At 38.0% G+C, this 27,289-nt stretch overlaps 2 protein-coding genes across 2 annotated transcripts in view; both read left to right on the top strand.

The window, feature by feature from the left end:
- The window catches only part of LOC141333051 (protein NLRC3-like), a 355,331-nt gene that overhangs the window by 134,517 nt on the left and 193,525 nt on the right, over nucleotides 1-27,289 (top strand). The gene's annotated exons all lie outside the window — the stretch shown is intronic.
- The window catches only part of LOC141333389 (uncharacterized), a 54,627-nt gene that overhangs the window by 16,905 nt on the left and 10,433 nt on the right, over nucleotides 1-27,289 (top strand). The window contains exons 5-7 of the mRNA XM_073838369.1: nucleotides 10,224-10,397; nucleotides 15,849-16,022; nucleotides 22,731-22,777. Coding sequence (XP_073694470.1) covers nucleotides 10,224-10,397; nucleotides 15,849-16,022; nucleotides 22,731-22,777 — 395 coding nt within the window. The remainder of the gene's footprint in view (nucleotides 1-10,223; nucleotides 10,398-15,848; nucleotides 16,023-22,730; nucleotides 22,778-27,289) is intronic.

Here is a 27,289-nt window from a genome sequence, read left to right as displayed (position 1 = left end):
TGAGAAAATTGATCTCCAATAAAAAAAAAAACGTTCAATTTATCCAGAATCATGTAGCTTTAGTTTACATGTTTATTAGTGCATACAATTAATTTATATAAAAGTTTAATTTCATAAAGTACAAGCTGATATCAAAATGATACCTACATTTTTTTTTTTTTTTTTTTTTTTTTTTGCATTTTGTGTTTTTCTGTTGAATAGAATACTGTTTTTCCTATATATTTCATTAAGGATTTCTTTAAAAAAAGTTTACAAATGTTGTTACGGGCTGTTCGTGAACCCAGTCTCGTGTCTCGTCACACCCCTATAAACTACATAATCTATCTGATAAATTGACATTTAATAATGCTGTTTGTTTTGTTCTCTTCACAGACTGTGTGGATGTAAAGTCACTGCTCAGTCCTGTGAGAGTTTGTCTTCAGCTCTACAGTCCTCAAACTGCCCCCTGAGAGATCTGGACCTGACTAACAATGACCTGCAGGATTCTGGAGTGAAGCTTCTTTCTGAAGGACTGAAGAGTCCAAACTGTCAGCTGGAGATACTGAGGTAACTGGTTTTCCATCAAATAATTAACAAAATGCTACCACAATAAATGGCCATTGATTTTTGTCAACAATCTGCTGTCAATGCAATGCCAGAACAAGAGACAACATTCCCAGATAGCATCCGGATGTGGGCCACCTATGTTTCAGCAAATGTGGCCCAGGTATATTAACATGTTTCTGGGCCCCATATATCATAAAACAGATGAGGGCTACTTCTGGTTTGGATCTAGCACTGGATAATAGAAATATACTTTTTAAATTGTAAATATGGCCTAAAAACTTAATAGAATTTGGCTACTTTTAGTAGGATACAACACAGTTAACTGATGCAGGCTGATCTGGATTTGAGTCTTAAGAAGAAGTGCAGCAAAAAACAAACAAACAAAAAAAAAACATAAGTGCAGTATAATAATATCTCTTACAGCTAGAGCCACTGTCCCTCTGTCCTCATCGACTGAGGTGTCCCTCTCTCCAACCCCCATCACCAGCTCACAGCGCTCCTTTACCGCTCCGTTAAAGATCCACTGATTTGAACACAAATATTGTTCCCCATCAGATCTACTATAACGCAAAATTTGCTGTTGTTTTCACACTTGGAAACAAAAACAACACAAAAAAAAAAAAAAAAAAAACAGAAAGAGTGAAGGAAGGCTAAAGGCAGTTCAACATTGCAAACATGAATTCAAGGCTGCAGCAGGTGAATCATCATATAGCATATTTAACAGTGTTTCACACTTTAATTCTTGTAATTAGGGGTATTTTCCATTATAATCACTTGTCTTGATACCAGTAATCTAGTTATCATATATTTATAATATTTTATTAAAATCGTATAAATAGTAGGCCCAAAAACAGTTAAAAGTTAGAGTTAGGTTTAGTGGAGACAGGATATACAGTTTAATTTAAACATTATTCTATGGTAGGTCCTCATAAAACATGGAAACCCAATGTGTGTATGTGTGCTTCATGTATTTGTTAACATTTTAAGGAACACTGAAAATTAATGTCCCATAAATCCTGGTTTAAAGCACTTAATTTAAGACATTTTCAGATTTTTTGTGACCTAATCTGATCTGTGGTTAATAAGTGTAAACAAAACATTACCTAACTTTTACATATGAGTTAAACACGTTAATTATGGTGTCAGTGAATAATGAACTCACTATTTGCATACAGCCTATTAATGTATTAACTACAGTTTATAAACTGTTAATGAACTATAATAGTTTTGAAATGATTTGAAAGTGGTTTGTTCTTATATTCTTATTATAAAGTGTTATTCGGTACAAACATGAACTCCAGATTATAAACTATTAGGGATGTGATGAGGCCTCATGAGATCTGACTAGTCTCATGAAAACGTGATGATATCCTTATAGAGTTTAATTAGAGCTGCACGATTAATCATTTATAGATCGAAATCTCTATTTAAACACCCAAGCAATCTTATTCCTGAATGGCAATGATTCAGCTGTGTCTATTACGACTGTTTCAGACGCTCCACTGACGCTTACCATGAGAAACAGGTGTTAAAGACATTCAGATCTGCATTCATGCTGCTGCTGATCCAGAAAGAGCAACACAAACAGTCTGTTTGACCACATAATCATCATTATTTCTGTTACAGACATTTACGTAACAAGTACTGGGATAAAAGTTTATAGTTTGGATATAAACACTTATTGTCTACAGTAGCGATCAAAACTAAAGTATCTTAACATGTATGTATTATAACACTTAACCTCTTCCTCCAGGAGGTGGCCACAACTGCACATTTAAAAAAGTATTTATCATTGAATCATTCATTCAGATGATTCTAAAAGTGAAAAAAAAAACTCTTAATTGAGACTCTGACTCCTTTCTTTTTATTTAGTTTCAGGGTTTCCGCGGGGTCTTAAAAAGTCTTAAAAAGTCTAAAATTTAAAAATCAAAATTTTAGGCCATAAAAAGTCTTAAATTCGCTGTTCTAGGTCTTAAATAATTTTACACAGGTCTTATTTTTCCGATGTCCATGTAACGCTACCTCTAATGCTCATTTAAATTCTCTTTTTGTTGTTTCCGTGGTGTTGTAGTTCTTTATTTCACTATTCCAAATATAATTTGCTGAATTTAAACTACAAATGAGACCAGCATGCAATAGCCAATCAGCTTTCTGTTATTGGCGCGAGTCTCTCTCGGATTGTACCGCAGAAGTCAAATGGATTTAACTTTTTAGCTATGGGGAAGTGCAAGTTTAGCGATACTTAGCTTGAAAAAACTGAATATAGGGCTTGGCTAAGGCCAGTTGCTAACAACTAGATTTTTTTTCTCCCTCTGTGGAAGTTACTGCGTCTTCAGAATCGCAGTAGCAGAATACAGGTCAAACGACCTTTTTCTGTATATAATGTTATCAATAATAATAAGAAATATAGGTCGAGCTAGCTGACCGCCAGCCTTCGAAATACTTTTAAAATGTTTTTTTTTTTTTTTACCTGCCCGACCGAACAAACCGCCTGATTAAAACTGAAGTGACAAAAACAACCAGCGAAGCATCGAAAGGCAAGAAAGATTCCTATTTTAATACATTCAACGTAAACAGAAATTGATAATGGATAGTGTATTTCTGGTCTAATTGTGACATACTTTAAAACAAATGAATGTAACAGCACTCTAAAGAAACACACTGAGGTAAAAATTTCAAATGTATAGTTTATTTATAACATGATATAGTTCAGTAATATACCAAGTGAGCTTTTTGCTGAATATTCTCACAATTACAAATGTTACAATAATTTTAGCTCAATAAAAAATTAGTTAGTCAAGTAGTTACTTACATATTAGACAATATGCAACATTAGCAGAAGCATTCTCCTAGCAACATTTTGCTATGATTCAGCGTTTTGATCGAATCAGTTGAAATAACTCTCTCATGAAGTGACTTACCGCCACCTGCTGGTAATTTAGTGTGTTTAAAAGTATGCCTCCACACCCAACATTTCTAATGTACATATTTATAAATCAATAAATGTATTTAAAACATTAATCTCACTTTTAATTTTGCAGTGTAAATTATGTAATCTCACTGCTAACAGCCATTTTGAATTTATTGATAAATTCATAAAATAAATTTCAAAGGTAATGCATACATTTCAGAAGTAAAAAAAAAGGCCTTTATAAAGGTAAATCAAATATGCAGATTTAAGATGTAAAAGCTAATAGAGCACTGATGAAAATATTGCTTCAGAATTTTTTTTTTTTCATCAGATATTTCTAGTGGTACTTTTATGGGGATATTTTGTGTGGAATAGTATCTGCTGATATGAAAAGTTCACTGTATATCATAGTAATAAATTTAATTTATGACCGCCATGAAATTGTGTTTACTTTTTACATTAAACACATTAAATATTACATGTATGCATGTAATATAATATCTATTTCTTAGCTGTTGCTAAGGTACCCAGGGTGGTTGCTAAGGTGTTGCTATGTGGTTGCTATGCGGTTGCTAGCATTATTTAAGCAAGACTTGCAAGTCGTTAACATGATTTTTAGCATGACTAACAAGTCGCTAGCATGATTTTAGCACGACTAGCAAGTCGCTAGCATGATTTTAGCACGACTAGCAAGTCGCTAGCATGATTTTAGCATTATTTTAGCATGACTAGCAAAGTCGCTAGCATGATTTTATAAAGACTAGCAAGTCGCTAGCATGATATTAGCATGACTAGAAAGTCGCTAGCATGATTTTAGCAAGACTAGCAAGTCGCTAGCATTATTTAAGCAAGACTAGCAAGTCGCTAACATGATTTTTAGCATGACTAGCAAGTCGCTAGCATGATTTTAGCACGACTAGCAAGTCGCTAGCATGATTTTAGCACGACTAGCAAGTCGCTAGCATGATTTTAGCATTATTTTAGCATGACTAGAAAAGTCGCTAACATGATTCTAGCATGACTAGCAAGTCGCTAGCATGATTTTATCAAGACTAGCAAGTCGCTAGCATTATTTAAGCAAGACTAGCAAGTCGCTAACATGATTTTTAGCATGACTAGCAAGTCGCTAGCATGATTTTACCATGACTAACAAGTGGCTAGCATGATTTTAGCATGACTAGCAAGTCGCTAGCATGATTTTAGCATGACTAGCAAGTTGCTAGCATGATTTTAGCACGACCAGCAAGTTGCTAGCATGATTTTAGCATGACTAGCAAAGTCGCTAGCATGATTCTAGCATGACTAGCAAGTCCCTAACATGATATTAGCATGACTAGCAAGTCGCTAGCATGATTTTAGCAAGACTAGCAAGTCTCTAGCATTATTTAAGCAAGACTAGCAAGTCGCTAACATGATTTTTAGCATGACTAGCAAGTCGCTAGCATGATTTTTCCATGACTAACAAGTCGCTAGCATGATTTTAGCATGACTAGCAAGTCGCTAGCATGATTTTAGCACGACAAGCAAGTCGCTAGCATGATTTTAGCACGACTAGCAAGTCGTTAGCATGATTTTACCATTATTTTAGCATGACTAGCAAGTCCCTAACATGATATTAGCATGACTAGCAAGTCTCTAGCATTATTTAAGCAAGACTAGCAAGTCGGTAACATGATTTTTAGCATGACTAGCAAGTCGCTAGCATGATTCTAGCATGACTAGCAAGTCTCTAGCATTATTTAAGCAAGACTAGCAAGTCGCTAACATGATTTTTAGCATGACTAGCAAGTCGCTAGCATGATTTTAGCACGACTAACAAGTCGCTAGCATGATTTTAGCACGACTAGCAAGTCGCTAGCATGATTTTAGCATTATTTTAGCATGACTAGCAAAGTCGCTAACATGATTTTATCAAGACTAGCAAGTCGCTAGCATTATTTAAGCAAGACTAGCAAGTCGCTAACATGATTTTTAGCATGACTAGCAAGTCGCTAGCATGATTTTACCATGACTAACAAGTTGCTAGCATGATATTAGCATGACTAGCAAGTCGCTAGCATGATTTTAGCAAGACTAGCAAGTCGCTAACATGATTTTTAGCATGACTAGTAAGTCGCTAGCATGATTTTTTCATGACTAACAAGTCGCTAGCATGATTTTAGCATGACTAGCAAGTCGCTAGCATGATTTTAGCATTATTTTAGCATGACTAGCAAAGTCGCTAGCATGATTTTATCAAGACTAGCAAGTCGCTAGCATGATATTAGCATGACTAGCAAGTCGCTAGCATGATTTTAGCAAGACTAGCAAGTCGCTAGCATTATTTAAGCAAGACTAGCAAGTCGCTAACATGATTTTTAGCATGACTAGCAAGTCGCTAGCATGATTTTAGCACGACTAGCAAGTCGCTAGCATGATTTTAGCACGACTAGCAAGTCGCTAGCATGATTTTAGCATTATTTTAGCATGACTAGCAAAGTTGCTAACATGATTCTAGCATGACTAGCAAGTCGCTAGCATGATTTTATCAAGACTAGCAAGTCGCTAGCATTATTTAAGCAAGACTAGCAAGTCGCTAGCATTATTTTTAGCATGACTAGCAAGTCGCTAGCATGATTTTAACATGATTAACAAGTTGCTAGCATGATTTTAGCATGACTAGCAAGTCGCTAGCATGATTTTAGCATGACTAGCAAGTTGCTAGCATGATTTTAGCACGACCAGCAAGTCGCTAGCATGATTTTAGCATGACTAACAAGTCGCTAGCATGATTTTAGCATTATTTTAGCATGACTAGCAAGTCGCTAGCATGATTTTTCCATGACTAACAAGTCGCTAGCATGATTTTAGCATGACTAGCAAGTCGCTAGCATGATTTTAGCACGACAAGCAAGTCGCTAGCATGATTTTAGCACGACTAGCAAGTCGCTAGCATGATTTTACCATTATTTTAGCATGACTAGCAAAGTTAAAACAAATTATTAATGTCGACAGAATAATATGAAGTTTCACTGGATTATGAAAGTACCTGAAAGTGATGCACGGGGTTTCATCTTGGGTAGGGATGGGAATCGAAACCAGTGTTTCAATTCTATCGAATCATTTGCAAAATTAACTATGAAATGAACAAACAGTTCTCTATCTAGCAGCGGCAGCAGCAGTAACAATGTTAGCATGTCCTCGGCTCATAAAACATAAAAGGTGAGGGCGCGTGGTGGCGCAGATGCTGAGCGTCACTACGTGTGCTTACAAGCCTGCGTTCAACGTAAAATGCAGTATATACATTTATTCCATGGAATGTCTGGATACTGGATTCTGATTGGCTGGCAGGTGTGCAGTAAAACCGTTTAATGCACAGGTAGTTCCAAGTCAGTTTAATCACCGTTCTATATTAATGCGCTGCTTTAATTGATGCACGCTAAAGCACAGAGAGAGAGAGACAGAGAGAGAGAGAGAGAGAGAGAGAGAGAGAGAGGGAGAGCCCGCCCAACCGCCACATACACACACACACACACACACACACACACACACACACACACACACATGTTGGGTTTACATGTTTTATGGGGACATTCCATAGGCGTAATGGTTTTTATACTGTACAAACCGTACTTTCTATCGCCCTACACCTACCCTACACCTAAACCTAGCCCTCACAGGAGATTGTGCACACTTTTACTTCCTCAAAAAAACTCATTGTGCATGATTTATAAGCCTGTTTCCTCATGGGGACCTGAGAAATGTCCCCACAAGGTCAAAATCTACTGGTATTCCTATCCTTGTGGGGACATTTGGTCCCCACAACGTGATGAATACCAGGTACACATACACACACACACACACACACACACACACTGTAAACACTCTGCTTTGGCAATACACTGTAATAATTGTCATGCCAATAAAGCACATATTGAATATTCATCAGCAACGGGGTGGTAAAGCTGCTGTTTTTGAATGAATTGTTGTTTGTAGAGAGAGACACAGCAGGCAGGCAGGTAACGTTACGCACACACACAACTGTCATCTCTCTTGCCTTCACACTCTCTCTTGGTCGATCGATAATCTACTGAAACAAATGCTATTTTTCATTCAAATAAATGTGATTTTACCGGACTATTTAATCTCTGAGTCTGATTTGAAGCGGACAGAATGCTAGAGCTGCGTGTCATAACTGACGAAAATCTTTTTTATCCATTCAGTCAAATTTTGCGCTGCAAATATCAACCCTAGTTTTAATTTGTCTATAACCATGGAATAAGCGGGAAAATCAACGGCTTGCCGTGCGTTAAATGATTTAAAATGCACTTCGCGGAGGCAATCACCCTCCGCTTTGTTTAAACTCCTTTAACGCACAGCAAACCGTTGATTATCCCTTACTTTTATTATTATATTTTTGTTTATTTGTGTATGTATATTATTAATATTAATGTATTACTATAATATATAAACTCCACCGGGAGTTGGTGCCCTACTCAGACTGCGTACTCTGTGTATAGGTTGCGGCGGTACTGGTTGCACCAGTCTTTTTCACAAGCTCCTCTGTTTCGCTGTCACTTTCAGCCATGTTTATTCAAGATAATAGGTGCGTTTGACTTCATGCGGCGGCGCCGCCAGAAATCGGCTGCCGCCTTACAAAACAATGCATTCTGGTAAGATCATTTGTCCGACTTTGATCGGCGCTGCAGCCGCCTTTCGATCACGTGTGCCATCAAAGTACTGTGAGAGCAAAACGAGAGCAGTCGCAGAGGTCAGGTGCTACAGTTGCTTAAAATCGGCTGCGAAAGCCTTGAAGACGACACACTTTATTCTCATTGGTCAGATTATGTGACGACAATCACGACGTGTGCTGCGTGTTTTTTCTTAAAAAACTTCCTGTATGTAATCAATTTTTATATCGAATATCTGATATTCAAACAAAACAATAATGATGAAAATGAAGATTAGGCGATATGGTAAATATATATTCTTATTATATAAGAGTTAAAGTAAAAAAAAAAAAAAAAAGGACAACCAGAGGCCGTTTTTTAATGGATGTTGTGAGAGGCTTCACTACACTGAATAAACTGCTTATAAAAATTGAACAAATGTCCTATAGCTAACTACAAAACCAAGATACAAATAATAAACGTCATATTGCATTACATTAAAGTAACTCACATACTTGATATGATTAAAAAAAAAGCAAAACAATTGAAGCCTATAGAATAAATGATAGGGTAACTTTTTTCTTTTATTTATTTATCTTATTTAGTTTCATTTCTTTTTATTCTTTATTCCTTTTTTTGTGTATGTTTGAAGTACAGTTTCATCCTCTATAAGTGTCCGACTTGACGGCCGTCTCTTTACTCCTCCCCTGACTGCGAGCGGCTGCTAGTGTAGTGCATCTTGAACACACCTGGCTGGCGGCTGCAGCTCGTTGCTCTAAATTTTGCGTGTAGATTGCGTCATCAAACATGCATTATCCAATAGTGCAATAATTTGTATCGTTTATATCGTCCATTTATACATTATATATAACCTTTGTGTGTATAAGCCTATATAAAATACATAGCCTATGTATATTATTTTGCAACCCAAAATAAATGAGGCCTAAACATTTTTAACAAACGTGCGTGTTTATTTAAGCACTTCAGTCAGTGAACAATCAGCCTGTAAAACGCTAACATAAATCAAATAAATAATACATTTAAATATTAATCTAGCCTAAATAAGAATGTTAAATCGGCTCTTAAACAAACATTCGTTGCAATCATTACTAAAACCTTCTCCGACAGCTCATCAGAATTACTGGCCCGAGTCTGACTGGAACCGGTCTGTTTTCTCTTTCTCTTCACCATTGCACAGCTGCTGGTATTAATAGCAAAGAGATTACATTTATTTTCGTTTATTTAGGTTATAAAGTTAATTTAGAAATATATTTGGAACACTTTTTGTTTGTTAAACTTTTTGTTTTTTAATGTAACGACCAAGTCATCACGATTTCAATTTAAACCCATAGATATAAGCACGCTTTGCAGAACATGAAAGCACCAGCACTATGTGAAACTTCATTTTTTCTCATAAAGGTAAGACTAATATATCATCCGAAACTGTAAAAAAATAATTTAAATAATTCAAATCGAAAACAAAACTCTTCCATTAGCTATAGGCCTAATTCATATGCATTTAGGTATTAAAGCCGTGTCCATATTAAAGGAGCAAATGGCATCAGGATCGTCAACTGCATCTTTGTGTGAAATACTACTTTATTAAAAAATAATTCAAATATCTCCTTACTTTTCCCCGACACATTCAGGGTAATTATTTTTGCTGGGGCTTTGCGGTCAGCTTTAGGCTACTGTGTGCATTTAAATGCAGAGGCGCGGTTGTCATTACGACAGTCACAGCCCTAGTTTTGCTTCAACCATTCAAGTGCATGAGCCCGACTGTACTTTATAGTGTCTCTCAAATATTACTCAATTTCTCTCTTTTTTTTTTTTTTTTCTGTTTCTGTGTTAGTGGTGCAGCAGTCTGATCTTCTTCATTCATATTTAAGCACGAATGAGAACCTTTCGCGGGAGATGCAAGGTGTATGAAAAAAAACCCAGAATATTCGAATCTCAAAATTTAAATTCGAATGCCAAGTTGCCAACCCACCGAATGAATATTCGAATAATCGAATATTCTTGTCCAGCCCTACTCGTCACACCCCTATAAACTATATAACCTGATAAATTCTGATAAATTGACATTATTATGGCTGTTTGTTTTGTTCTCATCACAGACTGTGTGGATGTAAACTCACTGCTCAGTCCTGTGAGAGTTTGTCTTCAGCTCTACAGTCCTCAAACTGCCCCCTGAGAGATCTGGACCTGACTAACAATGACCTGCAGGATTCTGGAGTGAAGCTTCTTTCTGAAGGACTGAAGAGTCCAAACTGTCAGCTGGAGATACTGAGGTAACTGGTTTTCCATAAAATAATTAACAAAATGCTACCACAATAAATGGCCATTGATTTTTGTCAACAATCTGCTGTCAATGCAATGCCAGAACAAGAGACAACATTCCCAGATAGCATCCGGATGTGGGCCACCTTTGGCAAAAATGTGGCACAATCAACAAAGACTAATCAGGGTGTAAACCAAATGTGGTCCTCATATGTTTCAGCAAATGTGGCGCAGGTGTATTAACATGTTTCTGGGCTCCATATTTCATAAAACAGATGAGGGCTACTTCTGGTTTGGATGTAGCACTGGATAATTGAAATAAACTTTTTAAATTTTAAATATGGCCTCAAAACTTAATAGAATTTGGCTACTTTTAGTAGGATGCAACACCGTTAACTGATGCAGGCTGATCTGGATATGAGTCTTAAGAAGAAGTGCAGCAAAAAAATAAAAACATAAGTGCAGTGCAGTCATGCAGCTCTAGTTTACATGTTTATTACTGCATATGATTCATTAAAATAAGTTTAATTAAGTACAAGCTGAAATCAAAATGATACCTACTTTTTTTAAAATAAAATCAGTGGCGTAGCGCATATCTTAGAGCCCCCCCACCCCCCTGCAAAGAACGAGATGGGGCCCCTCCCACCAGCAGTGATGTCATGCATGAAAATTTACTGTGCAGTCCGTCTCTCCCATTTATATAACTGATGTATCAGTAATGAATGTGGTGAATTATCATTGCATTTGATGTTATTATTAATAGCATAGGCTATAGCATAGCATATAATGTGCGTATTTCATTGATTTTCGATCAGACTGAAATCCCTGCAAGAATAAATATTTAGTCCATATTTATATTGCGAGCATTTTGTTGTCCAAAGACTTTGACTGCAGATTTTTTGATGTTGCGAACGCGGGCATTATCAATACTTAGAAGAGCTAAACTGGACAGTCTTTCCAGTAGGGCTGTCGCGATAACCGCAATATCGCAATACCACGCTATTGACGTGCAACAACCGCACCAACCGCGATATTTGTCTGTTTTCTTTTTTCCTAAGGATTTGCCCTTCTCACTTAATGCCTGTGCGCTGAATATTAAATTAGTAATAAGTTAGTAATGATAACATAATGTGTTTATTATGAGACTCAGTAGATATGCACTTAACATGCATAAACAGACAGCAAATGAGAGAGAGATCGACTGAGCTTGTGCGATTACCTGCGTCTGTCTTTCAGATCGAGTCAGGTATGTATGTGAAACTAGCTTGTCATGTCCAAGGAAAGTGAAATCTCTGTCTTAACATCGGTGCTCTGCTGGTCAGCTGAGCCTTTAAAAGTGGCGATTAAAGTTAAAATGATTTTAACATCGTGTTTCATTACGTCTCTCTTTGAATAAATAAGCGTTTTGAACGTATAGTTGAATGAACGGTTTAAAGACTTACTCAAAGATAGTCTCTTGCCTCCCTCTAGTGGCGTAAAAATGAAACTGCACTGACTGACAGCTCGCCTAAAACACGCAGGTGAAATACTGACAGAAAGTCTCTTGTCCAGTCAGACTCGAGGGTGCGCGCTAACTGCTGTATATACACGAAGATTTCAGATGCAAAGCCTCTAAGTATGTCTGACATTTTTCTTCAAAATTTGCATTTCTTACTAGCTAGGTTTCTATGTAAGTACTGTTTACTTCACTTCATATATATTAACACGATTTAGTTTCAGTTTATTGATTTCTGAATATGACCTTACATTGTAACAGCCTACACACAATTATATGGCAGTAATACCGCATACCGCGCTACTGAGCCACTCAAAATTACCGCAAGGGAAATTCCTTAACCGTGACAGCCCTACTTTCTAGTAATACTGTGTGTCTTGATCACTTTCAATTTTGAGAACGAACGATAAATTGTATGGAAAAATCTAGTGCGCACACATTTTTGCTATCTTAACATTGAAGCTTGTTCATTATCAAAATAAAATACATTTAAAGAAAAATATAAAGGTTACCATTCTTAATTTAAATAGTCTATTTAGCGTGACCTGTGCCTGACTGTGCTGTTATAGTCTTTGTGAAGGATAACGTTGTGGATAATTTGATGTGGGGGGTTTATTACGGGTATTTTAGACTGCATTAGCTATTTCTGAATGTAATAATTAAATCAAGACTCTTCATTTTTTTATTTTTGAGTAGCCTAAAGAAAACGCTGAACTGTAATGATACAGAGAAACGTATGAACAGAAACAGTAATTTAGTTTCATCAAATGAACGAACCAATTATTAGATCCTGCACTCAATTTACTTAATACAAGGGAACGAGTTAGGCCTATGTTGTGCACACGATTAAGTAAAAGGAGGAAGCAAATTATACTATTGTGTGCACGCTTTAAATTTTTCCCCTGGGGCTCCGTATAAGCCACTTTAAGTTTAAACATGTCCTTTTAATACGGTGCTGTTGTCTTGTAAGTATAGTGTTTGACAAGTGAAATGTGAGAATTTTATTTTTCCCCCGGTTGTTATTTTAGAACATTAAACTCGCTCCACTGCACTTCCTTTGTGCTGACGTTTTGCGTCTTTTGCAGCGTCTGGAAGCACTGCCTTTTAGAATGTTCTGCGACGGGGCTTCCCAAAGGATCAGGGCCCTCGCGCACCGCGGGGGTGTCCCGTACGCCATTGAATAAAATACTGATTTCCCTATAAGTATATTTCATTAAGGATTTCTTTAAAAAAAGTTTTGTCTAGTTTAAAAATGTTGTCTCTGGCTGTTCTCGTGAACCCAGTCTCGTGTCTCGTCTTGTAGGATAAGTTTGTCGTCACACCCCTATAAACTACATAATCTATCTGATAAATTCACATTAATATGGCTGTTTGTTTTGTTCTTGTCACAGGCTGTGTTGGTGTCAACTCACTGCTCAGTCCTGTGAGAGTTTGTCGTCAGTTTTGAAATCCTCAAACTATGTTCTAAGAGATCTGGACCTGACTAACAATGACCTGCAGGATTCTGGAGTGAAGCTTCTTTCTGAAGGACTGAAGAGTCCAAACTGTCAGCTGGAGATACTGAGGTAACTGGTTTTCCATAAAATAATTAACAAAATGCTACCACAATAAATGGCCATTGATTTTTGTCAACAATCTGCTGTCGATGCAATGCCAGAACAAGAGACAATCAACACAGTTAACTGATGCAGGCTGATCTGGATATGAGTCTTAAGAAGGCTACATAACTAGTTATTTAATTTTGAACATGCTTTTAATGGCGTTTTATTATGTGTACAGTGCAGCAAAAAAAAAAAAAAACACAGAAGAGCAGTATACTAATATCTCTTACAGCTAGAGCCACTGTCCCTCTGTCCTCATCGACTGAGGTGTCCCTCTCTCCAAACCCAATCACCAGCTCACAGCGATCCTTTACTGCTCCGTTAAAGATCCACTGATTTGAACACAAATATTGTTCCCAATCAGATCTAAAATAACACAAAATTTGCTGTTGTTGGCACACTTTGCAAACAAAAACAATGCAAAAAAAAAAGAAAGAGTGAAGGAAGGCTGCTAAAGGCAGTTCAACATTGCAAACATGAATTCAAGGCTGCAGCAGGTGAATCATCATATAGCATATTTAACAGTGTTTCACACTTTAATTCTTGCAATTTTCCATTATAATGACTTGTCTTGATACTAGTAACCTATAACACATCATATTTTTTATATTTTATTAAAATCGTATAAATAGTAGGCTTATAAAAAGTTAAAGTAATATAAAAGTTCTAATTTAGTTGTTACTTAGTATGTTATATAGCTGTATGCTGTAAAATATTAAATGTCTAATATTAAAGGGGAGATTGGAGTAAGACTAGCCATTTTTTTTTTTTTTACTTTTTTTTACTTGTGGTCCTCAAGATATGTAAAAATGACGCAGAAGTACAATAAAAGTATCCATCTGATCCTAATTAAAGTAATCTTATAATTTTATATGATCCTGACTAGAGATGTTCCGATACCCTTTTTTCCTTCCCGATACCGATTCCGATTCCTGGGCTCGGGGTATTGGCCGATACCGAGTACTAATCCGATACCTGTGTGTGTAATTGTATATACAGCTGTAGATAATACTAATAAATTATTTTATTGTGTGCTTCAGACTTATTCCTTAATAAAACAAATATACAGTGATAAATACAGTGAACTAGAATATTTTTATTATATGACATACATTTGACAGTAATAATTTTTCATATAGTTAGTATTACTAATCTGGTTTTCTGATGTACATCAGCCCTGTTTATAACAGAGAATTTTGGCCAGAATTTGAAAGATTCTCACTAAATCTCGCAGCAGTAACAGTGTTGCAAAATCAACGTTGGCTCCCGAATAAAGCTGTTCGGGGTTTGTGCAAGTTTGTTTGCATTGCAGTCCAAGCTGATAAACGGTCAGCGCTGAGCAGCTCAAACGTGTCGTGTTAGATTCACTTTCATTTCGCGTGCCATTTTATGTTTCTCATCTGACACAGAAATGGCAGAGCTTATGAGTTGAACAACGCGGATGTCGCGCCAGTGTGACCGCTCACGAAAATTAGTAACACTGGCAGAAAAATGGGTCACAATATTACCGCAAGTGTCCCGCGCGCTTCAGTACAAGGAGTAAACAAACCACGCGCCTGTACAATTCATTAACACAGAACCACGCATTAATTCATATTGAAACAGTCGGTTTTCGGCTTAATATTAGTCCATATCACGATTTGATTTAAGTGTAATGAACTACCTTTGATTAATGCATCAAACTTTGACAAATTCCGTGACGTTCCGGGTTAAACTGTAAATTCCATTTTGACTGGATTCCGCGATTCCGTCCGTGTTTTCCGCATCCCGTATGAGACATGCCGCTGTTTTAGCGGACAAACTGCTAGCACATTTGTATTTCTTCTTCGCTGCTCTAAACAGTGGTTGCTTGTGGCAACACTGTTTTCATTCTGAGCCGCGAAGAAGAACTGGCTTCTGATTTGCTAGCGGGAATAACTTACATCTTAAGAAAATGGTATCGGATCGGTACGTGGGTTCAAGTACTTGCCGATTCCGATGCTAGATTTTTTTTGTGGTATCGGCGGCATTTCTGATACTAGTATCGGAATCGGAGCAACCCTAATCCTGACCCAAGTCGAGTCAGTGGGTAAGATGCACCATCTGGGTGTAAACTGACCATCTGACTAAATCCGATTTAAACCCATGAGAAATAAATAATTTTAAAACACACATCTGGGAAAGTTAAAATCTTAAAATGTTCAAGTGTGGATTTCAGTGTTGTATTTACAAGCGTGACTATGTATATAATGATCAATGGTTTGGGGGAATATTTGTTTCTTCCTGATCTTTTTTGTCATCAGCTGTTTTTATTTAATAATCAGTTGAATATAAAAGAATCAAACAAACACTAATGTGATGTGGACTGTTGTTATATGTGTCTGTAGGTTGTCTGGCTGTATGGTGACAGAGGAAGGCTGTGGTTATGTGTCTTCAGCTCTGAGTTCAAACCCCTCACACCTGAGAGAGCTGGATCTGAGCTACAATCATCCAGGAAATTCAGGAGTGAAGCTGCTTTCTGAGAAACTGAAGGATCCAAACTATTCACTCGACAAACTCAAGTATGTCAACCTGAGAAAAGATGTTGTTTTAATGAGAAAAGATGTCGTTTCAACGAGAAAAGATCTCGTTATAACGACATATCTGAGTGGGAAAAATATGTGTGTGGCAGCAATGTGTCACCGTAAGGCTGCATGTACATGGGCTACTAATATGAACTGATTTATTAGTAATAGTAGTAGTATCTTATATTTTAAATGATTTCATGAATCATTATCTTTAAACTATCACTAAACATGACTTTCATAATAAACTCTTTACTATTGCTGATCCAAATATAACAATGTCACAGAATGTTGATTGTTTCTATAGTAACCAGGACTTCAAAGACATGCTCAGTACTGCGCATGTGCACCTGGCTGATCTAGCCCGAGAAATATACGCTTTTTAGTGCTATTGGAGCACAAGGAACCATATCTATAAGGCAGGTCTGGTCAAAGATGGCCATTGAGTGATTTGACTTGCCTTAAAGAGACATTGTTTAAATAGCAGCAAGCTGATTGGTTGCGTACGCTACATGAACCGCTCAGCTTGTGACAATCGTATAACTGTGACATCATCAGTTACGTTAACAACCCGTCAGCCTGCGTCATCTAGAGTTTGATGGCAGAACTAGGTATTTATGGATTTGTTGTCCAGCATCATATGTCAACAATCAACTGCATAAAATATAAGATGATGTAGAGATATGAGGGTATTAAAATATTATTGTTAACTTATTAATAAATTAAATGTGTTAAACTGACAGTCCTAATGAAAATACAGTGCACAGCATAAGTGTAGCCAAAAGTGCTGAGAAGAGATTTGGAGATTGTGTTATTTATGTTCAAGAGAAAATAATTTGGTCAGTCTTGCGCGACTCTAAATGATGGACTTACAGTATTTGTCTGTTTCTGTCAGAGTCAAACTGTCAAATAATAGCATAAAACATTAAACTATTAAAATTAAAACCTGGAAGAAACGTCTGAATATACAGTGCTGTGAAAAAGTGTTGACTTCCTTCCTGTTTTTTTTATTTTTTTGCATGTTTGTCACACTTTAATGTTTCAGATTATCAAACAAGTTTAAATATTAATCAAAGATAACACAAGTAAACACAACATGCAGTTTATAAATGAAGGGTTTTTTATTATGAAGGGAAAATAAAATCCAAACCCACATGGCCCTGTGTGAAAAAGTGTTTCCTGAGCAGTAAATCAGCATATTAGAATGATTTCTGAAGATCATGTAACACATGCCTGGAGTAATGATGCTGAATATTTAGTTTGATCACAGAAAATTACATTTTAAAATATATTCAAATATATTGTATTAAAATGTATTAATTGTCAAGTTATTAACTCTATAGTTTCATAGCGACACCACTAGCAACCACCCGGAATGTGTTATCAACCACACAGAAAATACCCTAGCAACCATATTGCAGCAGCCTAGCAACTGCATAGCAACACTCTAGAAACCGCCCAGAACACCTTAACTACTACATAGTAATGCAATGTTATCAGCATCAATGGAACCACCCAAGTACTAGGGATGCACCAAAATGAAAATTCTTGTCCGAAACCAAAAACCGAAAAAGAGGAAACCAAGACCGAAACACCGAAAGAATTATGCCAATTATTAGTACCATTGCATTTATGGCTATGACTGTGTACTAATTTAACTAAAATCAAGGCATTGCAATTTCATAAATTAATATTAAAGTTTCAAACAATAAATCAATTAATTTAAACAATTATTATCAATCAATTATTATATTACTTAAATAACATAAACATATATTTTACTGCCTTTGTTTACATTTTTTTTAAATAACACATTATCCATCAGTTCACATTTCCAACTCTACGTGTTTCTCTTCCAGCAGGAGGTGCTGTCAGAATGGTAAACAAAGCAGCGCAGCAAATGACTTTGAAACGTGCAGCGCTCATATTTATTCAATGGATAGCCTTTTGAAGTTTCATCAGATTAAGAGCTTTATTTAAGTCTTTCAAAAAACAACCCTTACACAATAGTAGGGGACTAAATTAATATCAGCATATGAAGTATAATCGTCTCTCATTGTCTCTGAGAGAATGCATGTCAGATGCTGAAAGCACTGTCAGTTTTTACTTTCACTTTCACATATTGCGCAGTTTTCACGTTGCTTGTGTGATATCCATTGGCTCACCTCCACGATTTAAAATATAAATATTTATAAAAATATAGAAAAGGCATATCTTTAAAATATTGTGACATATATGTTCACATTTACAACTCTATGCGTTTCTCTTCCAGCAGGAGGCACTGTCATTATAATATTACACAAAGCAGCGCAGCAAATGACTTTGAAACGTGCAGCGCTCATATTTATTCAATGGATAGCCTTTTGAAGTTTCATCGCAATTCTTGTCTCTCAGTCCCACATTTAAGACCACCTGAAATCATAATTAAGACTTTCTTAGCCCCTAAATAAAACTGCAGTCATCAATGAAAATTAAGAGCTTTATTTAAGTCTTTCAAAAAACAAAATACGTTTCTTTTTATTATTTTTTTCCCCCCATGTTCAGGGCACAAGAAAAATATTAAGGGGACTAAATTAATATCAGCATATGAAGTATAGTCGCCTCTTATTGTCTCGGAGAGAATGCATGGCAGATGCTGAAAGCAATGTCAGTTTTCACTTTCACAAATAGCGCAGTTTTCATGTTGCTTGTGTGATATCCATTGGCTCACCTCCATGGTTTAAAACATAAATATTTATAAAAATACAGTATATAGAAAGGACAAATCTTTAAAATATTGTGACTGTCACGAAAATCCTCATGTTTCTGGTTGTTTGTCTTTGTTTTGCACTGGTCATTTGGTTTCTCCCTCTGTCTTCCCCCGTCTGTTGTTGATCATTTGGTTTAGTCCTTGTTTAATCATTATCTGTATCACCTGTCTTTGATTATTAGTCATCTGTGTCACCTGTGTTTGTAATCAGTCTCACCCTTTATAAGTCGTTTCCTTTTCCATTTGCTTTGTGTCGTCTTAAAGTTATGTTTACTGGTCTTTGTGCTCTTCAAGTTGATGTTTAATAAACACGTTCATTGGATCGACTTCTGTTCATCTCGAGTCATCACTCTAACGCCTGCCACCACCAGTAAACCCTGACAGAAGACGACACCAAAACATTAAAGATGGCTGAGGACAGGCTATGGAGACTACGGCAGAGTGGTCGGACATTGGAGAGGTATGTGGAGGAGTTCCTCGAGCTTTCACATCAGGTGGGCTGGCACGAGGCTTCACTCGGCGCTGTGTTTATTTTGGGACTGGATGATGAGATTATTCGCTGCGATCTTCCTACCTGTCAATTCCCCTTGATCGAGCTAGTCAATCTCATTCTGTTTTTAAATGGGTCTGATTTCGAAGTCGAAGAAATTGATCCTATCAGTCCGATTAAGTCTCATCATCCAGCCCCCTCTGCCACACAGCACATCGTGCCAGCCTTCCATAAGCCAGGACCCCCCACATACCCCACCAATGGTTCCGGCCACCTGCCAACCCGGAGACACCCCAAGGCATTTCCGGTCGAGATGGCCTCCATTCCTGAGTTCCCGGCCAAGGAGGATATTATGGCTCTGATGGACATGGCGATTTCTCAGGAGTACACAGCACCTATTCACCTTCCTGATCCTCCGCTGGTCCTGTCCAGCCTTCCTGAAACTCCGCTGGGTCCGCCCAGCCTTCCTGACACCCCGCTGGTCCTGTCCAGCCTTCCTGAGCCTCTGCTGGTTCTGTCCAGCATTCCTGATCCTCCGCTGGGTCCGCCCAGCCTTCCTGACACCCCGCTGGTCCTGTCCAGCCTTCCTGAGCCTCTGCTGGTTCTGTCCAGCATTCCTGATCCTCCGCTGGTCCTGTCCAGCCTTCCTGAAACCCCGCTGGTCCAGTCCAGCCTTCCAGAGCGCCCTCCAGTGACCGCGCCGCCAGAGCGCCCTCCAGTGACCGCGCCGCCAGAGCGCCCTCCAGTGACCGCGCCGCCAGAGCGCCCTCCAGTGACCGCGCCGCCAGAGCGCCCTCCAGTGACCGCGCCGCCAGAGCGCCCTCCAGTGACCGCTCGCCCAGAGCTAACTCATTCTGTGTCTTCGCTGGAGACGCCCAGCCTTCCTGAATCCCCGCTGGGGTCGTCCAGCCGTCCAGAGCCCGCTCCTCAAGAGCGCCGTCCAGAGCCCGCTCCTCAAGAGCACCGTCCTGAGCCCGCTCCTCCAGAGTGCCGTCCAGAGCCTTCGCTGGCCCCGTCCAGCCGTCCGGAGTCTCAGCTGGTCTCTTCCTGCCGTCCAGTGTCTCAGCTGGTCTCTTCCTGCCGTCCAGTGTCTCAGCTGGTTCCGTCCAGCCGTCCAGAGTATCCCCCCTATGAACTGCTGAACCTCCCCAAGAAAATTTTTTGTGGGGGCTACATACCCCGAGTACACGTGGTCTGGCCGAGGACTGAGGCCAGGGCCACGGGGACTGCCCAGCCTTGGCCACCTGAACTGCCTGTCTGGCCGTGGCCGCCTGATCCGCCATGGCCACCTGAACTGACTGTCCGGCCGTGGCCGCCTGACCCGCCATGGCCAAAGGAACTGACTGTCCGGCCGTGGCCCCCTGATCCGCCATGGCTGCCTGTCCCGCCCTGGAGGCCTCCCCAAACCAGGAAGGTCCTGTCCCGTAGCGGCCTCCAGGGCGCCCGCCCTCCCTCCCTGCTGTTTCCGTCACGGCGCGGGACGCGCCTACCGGGAGGGGGGTGTAGTATCACGAAAATCCTCATGCTTCTGGTTGTTTGTCTTTGTTTTGCACTGGTCATTTGGTTTCTCCCTCTGTCTTCCCCCGTCTGTTGTTGATCATTTGGTTTAGTCCTTGTTTAATCATTATCTGTATCACCTGTCTTTGATTATTAGTCATCTGTGTCACCTGTGTTTGTAATCAGTCTCACCCTTTATAAGTCGTTTCCTTTTCCATTTGCTTTGTGTCGTCTTAAAGTTATGTTTACTGGTCTTTGTGCTCTTCAAGTTGATGTTTAATAAACACGTTCATTGGATCGACTTCTGTTCATCTCGAGTCATCACTCTAATGCCTGCCACCACCAGTAAACCCTGACAGTGACGTAACACCAACGTAAAGCCATTGTTTCTCACTCATTGAAAGCTAAATCTGTCTCGATCTCTGCTCTCATCACTGGCTGCACACACGACTGCAGACACACCCCTCTTGAAATTTCGGCATTACAAGTTTTGTAAATCGCTATCCGTGGGTCTTTCTCAGATATACTGAAATACGTCCACACCGCAGAAGTGTTGCTTCAGACAAGCACGTGCAGGCTGCGGTTTCTGTTTGTGTCAACATACTGTTTCGGCCGTGTTGCTTCTAGGGTTGTGCCGATAGACAATAGTATCGTGTATCGACGATATCGCCTGTTGCTGATGCCTTTGACGATAGTTAGACGATTATTATTATTATCCGTCAACAAAGAACTTAACTTTAGCAATGCAGCACAGAGAGTATGTTCTAGGATGCTTCAGAAACTTGCCGCGGTATAAACACACGCATAGAGAGGCCACAGCGCCTTAACGCATCTCGTGCAGTGAGAATGGGAGATTTTCATCATACAGTACGGTCATCAACTGATTCTAAAGGGAGTGTTATATTATATTTGCATTGCAGTCATTAGGATAACAGAGGTAGTAAAACCTGGTTCAGGCTGAATTAATTACGATGTATCATAATCAGTCTGTATATAGTAAACATAAACATTCATCTCAGTAACGTCTATAGGCGTTAATTAGAATTATGATGCGATCAAATGGCGCTAAACATACGCACGTGAATTACACGCGCATCACTTCTCCGCATCCAATATGAACTGAACTACAACATCACCTGATCAACCTTCAGACATACAGCGGTAACATTATCGCAATATGACGGGTAAAGAAAGATTCATTCATTTACATTCTGGCACGCACATTTACAACTCACTCACTGACGATTGCAGAGAATGAAACCGAAAGTAACTTGAACAACTCCAGCAGATCTAACGTTACAGTCAGCGCTCTGTACACGCACAACTTAATCATATGTCAAGAGAAAAGTCTACCTTTACAAAACGAATAAGGACTTTAGTACATAGATTAGGGCTGGGCAATATATCGAACGATATTGTGAGGTGCGTTTAGTCAATGAAGCCGGTGATTTGATTAGTAGTAAATCTCCATCACGTGCGTGCCGCTCATGTTCCCGCTACGTCTCAATTGCCGCTCCAGCGGAACATGAGCGGCACACACGTGATGGAGATTTACTACTAATCAAATCACCGGCTTCATTGACTAAACGCACCTCACAATATCGTTCGATATATTGCCCAGCCCTAACATAGATAATTAATTAAATTAGCACGATAGTATCGTGTATCGGCGATCTCTCAGGCTGACGATAGGGCGATATGAAAATTGAGCATATCGCCCAACACTAGTTGCTTCAGTGATAAAAGTATTTTGGCCGAAAATTTTTGGTGGCCGAATATTCAGTGCATCTCTACCAAGTACCCTGACAACTACATAGTGACAGCCTAGCAACCACCCAGAGTACCCTAGCAACTGCATAGCAATGCCTTAGAAACCACTCAGAACACATAGCAACTGCATAGCAACCACCCAAGTACTGCATAGCAACAGTTTAATAAATGACTAAATGTGTCTTGGTGTGTTTTCTAGTGTGGATCATGGAGGAGAATCCAGGATTACAGCAGGACTGAAGAAATGTATGTCTACAAACACACACACACACACACACACACACACACACACACACACAACATTATGCTGCATTACCAAGAGCTAGATGAATAAAGATCTTAATGCACAACCACACATCTCACAACCAGTGTTGGAAGTGTCACATTACAATAGTAATAATATTACAGAAATATATTACTTTTTGCTGTAACGCGGTAATATACTGCATTACACATATAATTTGGGTGATAATATTACTCGTTACAATCTCAGTAACGCAAGTTGCAACAAATTATTTTAACTCAAAATTAGTTTCCCTGCTGAAAAAAACAGCATATGCTGGTTAGGTGTGTTTTGGTGCTGGGATGCTGGTTTTAGCTGGTTTATGCTGGTCCTTGACCACCAACATGACCAGCATAAACCAGCTAAAACCAGCATCCCTGCACCAAAACATACCTAACTGGCATATGCTGTTTTTTTCAGCAGGGTTGTGAATTTAAAAAATCCACAGGTAAAATAGTTTTCCACATCCAGTCATATGCGGATAAATGTAAATATTCCAATAAAAACTATAGCCAGGTTCCCATCCAAGGATTATTTAGCAAAAAAAAGATTTAGCTGATTGAAATGCCATTTATCGATAAAATGTGTCGACAAAATCTTTTTCCGTTTAACTTTAGTGCATAAATTCTGTATCGATAGTTTAAATGTCGCAAAAATAAAAAAAGTAGTGTGACATGACAGAATTAGCCAATAGACAGTGTCTGTGTTTGTGGTGTTGCTCACTTTAAAGCACCGTTTCTCTGTAAGCATTAAATCATATTCATATTAGATTATATCTAAAATTATTTTACATAGGCCTATGGTAAGAAAAAGTCAAGTTACCTTTCAAATATACATAGGCCTATCTTAATTTGCTGTTTCTTTGCGAGTCAAAATGTATTCATTTTGTGCAAAAAGTACAACATTAATTAGTTTTGGCTTGTTAGCTTATATTTTCATTCTTGTTTTATTCTCGGTTCTGTTCTACAATTAAATGTAAAGGATTAGTTGTAGAGTGATGGAAAGTAAAATAGCATGGTTTTCAATATGTTTGTCTGGCTGTATTTTATAATGACAGTAAATAGTCTTCGTTCTGCAGTTAGTAGCTGCTTAATTGTGCGCCAGAACGAACACTTAGTTTCCCCCCTTATAAAAGTGCAAACAACGTACAACAGACTACTCCTTCTTTTGTGGTCACATAAGAGTTAGACATTATTCGAAACTACTCTAAATTTTATGTACATTCACAATAAAAACAAAACATTTTTAAAATGACGGAAACATTCTGCTTTTCTCAAGAGTACATTACAAAAATGAAACTAAATTCTGCATATAGGCTGCTACTTTTATTATAAGCATAGCGTGACCTGTCCGTTTCATTTTTACTCTCAAAGACAATTGATGTTAGCGGGTTTTTTAACCTTCAGCAAACGAAAACAGGCGATTGATTCTGTTAAAAATTCTTATTGTCGGTTAACAAATTTACAACAGAATGTTTCTTGACATCCCAAAACAGGGTCTGGGCCAAATCCATGTGTTTGTTTTTCACAGTCTTGACTGTAAATGTTTGTGATTAGTTTTTTTGTCATGTACTACAGATTCTGACAATTCAAACAAAAATCAGGCTCCTGTATTCATAAAACAAATGACTACCTTTGTTCAAAAACACAAGTAGATTAAAGTGTTATTTGTGTGCTGTATTTCTCATACTTCAGTAGCTATATACAGCAAAACTACAGCGCTTCCATTAGGATATTTTTACCAAGCTGTCAACACTAAACTCTGACAAACACCCATTCATATATAGGCTATATGTTATTCAATTATAGACAAAAAATTAAACAAATGTTGTGTTTTCCCTATTTTATTCATTCGATATTTAGAAACAGGTGCCATTGTTTAAAAAAAAAAAAAAGATTGTCAAGAAAGAATTCAACCGCCCAAATGTAGTTTTCCTCTGTGAGAATATGAGCTGAATCCAGCCCTGGACATGATACTGAACTGAACTTTTATCCTGAATGACTGACAGTTTTATTGATCACTGAGAGAGCATTGATTGGTTTGATGTTGGTTCAATAGAAAAATGAAAATGTGAAAAACAGCTTAGATGTAGTGAACTACTTTTGCCGTGTTGCCGTAGCTTAGCTTGCTACATTAGCCAAGGCTGTAGCTTTAGTGTAGTGAAGCTTCATTTAATGAAGAGTAACTGTTAGCTTAGCTCTCTACGTTTGTCAAGTAGCTTGATAAGAATAAATTACAGTCAACCAAATACAGAAACACTGGTCAAATAAATAGTGCTGCGTAGTACAATCCGTGCCGTTCAGCCTGAGCTCGGGACAAACACATCTTTGCTCACGTGAGGAGGAGGTTTTTAAGTGTGTTACGTATAAATCCTGGTTTACATAATAGTTTATCATTCAAATACATCAGGAATATGAACACATTTAATTGTATTCATGCTGACTGAGAGAGGTAGACTGCGTCTGAACAATGCTTGCTTTCAGTTTCGCTTTGACCCTCATTGGTTTTGGCTTGTTTAGCAACTTATATTCTTCATTCTTGTTTTGTTCTGAAAACTGTTTCAAAGAGACTATGAGCTATTTATTGTGTTGAACATTATAACACTTTGCTTTATTTACCGGTGTTATTTATGAATGTATTAATGTGGTTTGTGCTTATCCATGTTTAACCTAAACTACAACGTAACATTAATAGACATAACAGTAGACCTACCTAAATATGTTTCTGTAATTTTATGCTCGCTATCCTCCACTGAATGTATAATGAGCAGCTATAAACTTATATTTAGGCATTTTATAATCGGTGGATATTTTGGTGAAAGTAACTCAAAAGTAGTGTAACGCATTACAGTTTAGAGACAGTAATATTGTAATCTAACTAATTACTTTTAAAAGACAGTAACTAGTAATATATAATGTGTGTCATTTTGTAAGTAAGTTGCCCAACACTGAACACAACATTATAGAGACCAACGTGATTTACTGGCACAGACCAACACTCAAACATGACACTATGGCTGAATAAAGAGAAATGCCTGATCTTAAACACTACATACAACACAACTGGAGACACACTAAAGAGACCAATGACAATGTGTTTTACAATTCATTTAATTCAGGAAACCTTTTTTACTCTCTTTTACCATGTTTTACAAGCATGGCATGCCACTTTAGGGAGAAAAGTGATCGCCATAAACGTCAAAATATTGACAGTAAAAGACTTGTGTAATCTTACAAAACAAAACAAAAAATAAAATAAGAACATAAACCACTCAAAACTGCAAAATTGTAAAAACCTTTTAAGGGCAGCACATGATGATCTGAAGATGGCATTAAACGGGTGTTAAAATGTATCGATTAACTCTCAAGAGCCAGTAACTAATGAAATGTGTAGAGATTCAGCTTTCAGCTTAAGGGACCGTTCATGTTGTCTCAATGTTGTCCCAAACCCGTATCATTATCCTAACAGGAGGGAAAGGGCAGTTTAAGTACATTTTATTAATTAATTGCATTATAAATGACAGTATATATTATTAAAATACATCTATATAGTTTTTTTTTAAAGAACTCTGATCAAAATGACCTAACATATATGACAGGTGTTAATCCTTCACTTGGAACTAATTATATGACAAACCCAATTTATCTGGCAGCATTACTTTAATTTTTTTTTTTTTTAATACTTTTAATTTTCACTGCAAGAGAAATCAATCATTCAAAATCTGTGATTTTTTTATTTTTTTTTTTTTTTAATATTGCATCTTTACAATGAAAACAAGACAATGCTGAGACTCTCATTATAAAACGGTTAGTTCCATTCCTCATTTCTGATTGGTCAGCAGCTGTGTTTTATTCACGACCGCTTCACTCAACGTTTTGTGTATCATTGAACCTCCTTAGCAACCACCCTTAGCAACGTAAACAAGCTTTAGCAGTTAGGCCGTGTTCACACTTGCCGTCCTTTTTCAAACTGCCAGCGTCTGTTTTACATTCTAATCCTATGGAGTAAACCGTCTTTTCAAAAAAGCCCTAGCGCTTTTTTTAAACGCCACCACCGGCGTCTTTTCTTGCAGCTCAGAGCATCTGTTTAAGTTGAAAAAAGTTGAACTTTTTTTAGGAAAACGCCCTACGTCAAGCGCTTTTTTGACAGCTGACCAATGACAAGCGAGTAGCGGGACCTATCGTTTCCATAACAACAACAACAAGAAAAAAAAAACTGGAGAAGTTGCCGGTAGATAAACTTATCGTTCTAGTTTCAGAGCACAAGGATTGTATGATATGAGTAAACAACTCTATCATAATATACATCTCAAAGAGGCTCTTTCTCGACATTTCTTCACCACACAGCACTACGCTACTGTTGCAGCTGTTTTTATAGCAACAAAAGGATTGAACTGGGCTGCTTTTTGTAACAGAACGCTGCCAGCTTTTTTTTTTCACAAAAAAAAAAACGCCCTAGTCAACTTTTTTTTGTGA

This window comes from Garra rufa, chromosome 4 (genome assembly GCF_049309525.1).
Source record: "Garra rufa chromosome 4, GarRuf1.0, whole genome shotgun sequence".
Lineage (NCBI taxonomy): Eukaryota > Metazoa > Chordata > Actinopteri > Cypriniformes > Cyprinidae > Garra > Garra rufa.
This window is presented reverse-complemented; position numbering and strand designations above follow the sequence as displayed.